We start from the raw sequence: 1,154 nt of genomic DNA, 5'->3' as shown, positions 1-1,154 counted from the left end.
GAGGCTCTCACTGGGGGGGCTAGAGGCTCTCACTGGGGGGGCTAGAGGCTCTTACTGGGGGGGGCCTGAGGCTCTTACTGGGGGGGCTAGAGGCCAGCCTATATTATTATCCCACATCCTGACCGTTCTCTGCGGATCCAGCAGCATGTCGAAGGTGCATCCAGTCTGCTCGCGCCACACCTGAGCCCCCTCCAGACCCCCGAAAGAGACCACTAAGACCCGCACCGCCCGAGCCTCCAGGAGAACCTACAGAGACACAAAATGGAAGAAAATCAAATATCATGATGATCTGTGATTTTAGTGTTTTTACATTTTTCTTCAAGTACTTTATTGATATAAAAGTAAATGAGCAGTGGCTGCAAGGCCATGGAAACAGAGCGAGGAAATTCAAGATGTAGTTGTTAAAGGTATAGTTCAACATTTTGGAAAACACTTCCTCATATGCTTTCTAGCAGAGATGAAATCCATATTACTTCCATGTGTGTATGGTAAGTTTGAAGCTAAGCTGCCAGTTTTCAGAGCTCATGACGTCTGCTCCTGGCCCAGAATCTACAGCTTGTTTCCCCCTAAGAATGAATAATTTCGGTCAGATTGAAGGTTAACTGACCCGACTGGCCTCCAGCTCGGCCACATGGTCTCGTCACGGCAGTCATCCGAAATGTCTGATGAGGACCAGCAGCAGCTTCTGGCCCTGATCCAAGAACTGACCCAGAGTCACGCTCCTTCAACAACAAGCACACAACAACACAACAACAATCAATTGCATTCTGAAAAAGAAGCAACCCTGCTGCTGCTGAATGAGTAAGCCGATGCCGAAGTGCCAAAAAACTGCAGTTAATCGAACGGCCCCTCGAGGCTGGTTCCAAAAGGGAGTCATTCCTAGGGTGACCGGACCAAATCCAAGCAGTGTTCCCAAAATCCAAAATTCCTGCCCTAATTGTCCTGGAAACTAGAGCAAATTCGCAATAGCAGACTCAGTGGTAGAGTTGTTGCCTGCCAATCGGAAGGTTGGTGGTTCAATCCCTGGCCCTGCAGTCCCATGTCGAAGTGTCCTCGGGCAAGACACTGAACCCCGAGTGTGTGAGTGTGTATCTGGTGAGCAGGTGTGTAGATGTGTGTGAGTGTGTATCTGATGAGCAGGTGTGTAGATGTGT

At 49.4% G+C, this 1,154-nt stretch overlaps 2 protein-coding genes across 2 annotated transcripts in view; one reads left to right on the top strand and one right to left on the bottom strand.

Annotated features, from left to right (window-relative positions):
* The window catches only part of c18h1orf198 (chromosome 18 C1orf198 homolog), a 22,639-nt gene extending 21,868 nt beyond the window's left edge, over window positions 1–771 (top strand). The window contains exon 6 of the mRNA XM_034900754.1: window positions 724–771. Coding sequence (XP_034756645.1) covers window positions 724–771 — 48 coding nt within the window. The remainder of the gene's footprint in view (window positions 1–723) is intronic.
* Window positions 1–873, bottom strand: part of selenol (selenoprotein L) — a 5,331-nt gene extending 4,458 nt beyond the window's left edge. Inside the window, exons 1-2 of the mRNA XM_034899711.1 lie at window positions 608–873; window positions 124–246 (exon numbers count right to left, since the gene is read on the bottom strand). Of these exons, the coding sequence (XP_034755602.1) occupies window positions 124–147 (24 nt within the window). The 5' untranslated portion in view covers window positions 148–246; window positions 608–873. The remainder of the gene's footprint in view (window positions 1–123; window positions 247–607) is intronic.
* Window positions 874–1,154: the final 281 nt, after the last annotated feature.

This window comes from Etheostoma cragini, chromosome 18, assembly GCF_013103735.1.
Source record: "Etheostoma cragini isolate CJK2018 chromosome 18, CSU_Ecrag_1.0, whole genome shotgun sequence".
Classification (NCBI taxonomy): domain Eukaryota; kingdom Metazoa; phylum Chordata; class Actinopteri; order Perciformes; family Percidae; genus Etheostoma; species Etheostoma cragini.
Note: the sequence above shows the minus strand (reverse complement) of the source record. Positions and strands in the feature narration are given on the sequence as shown.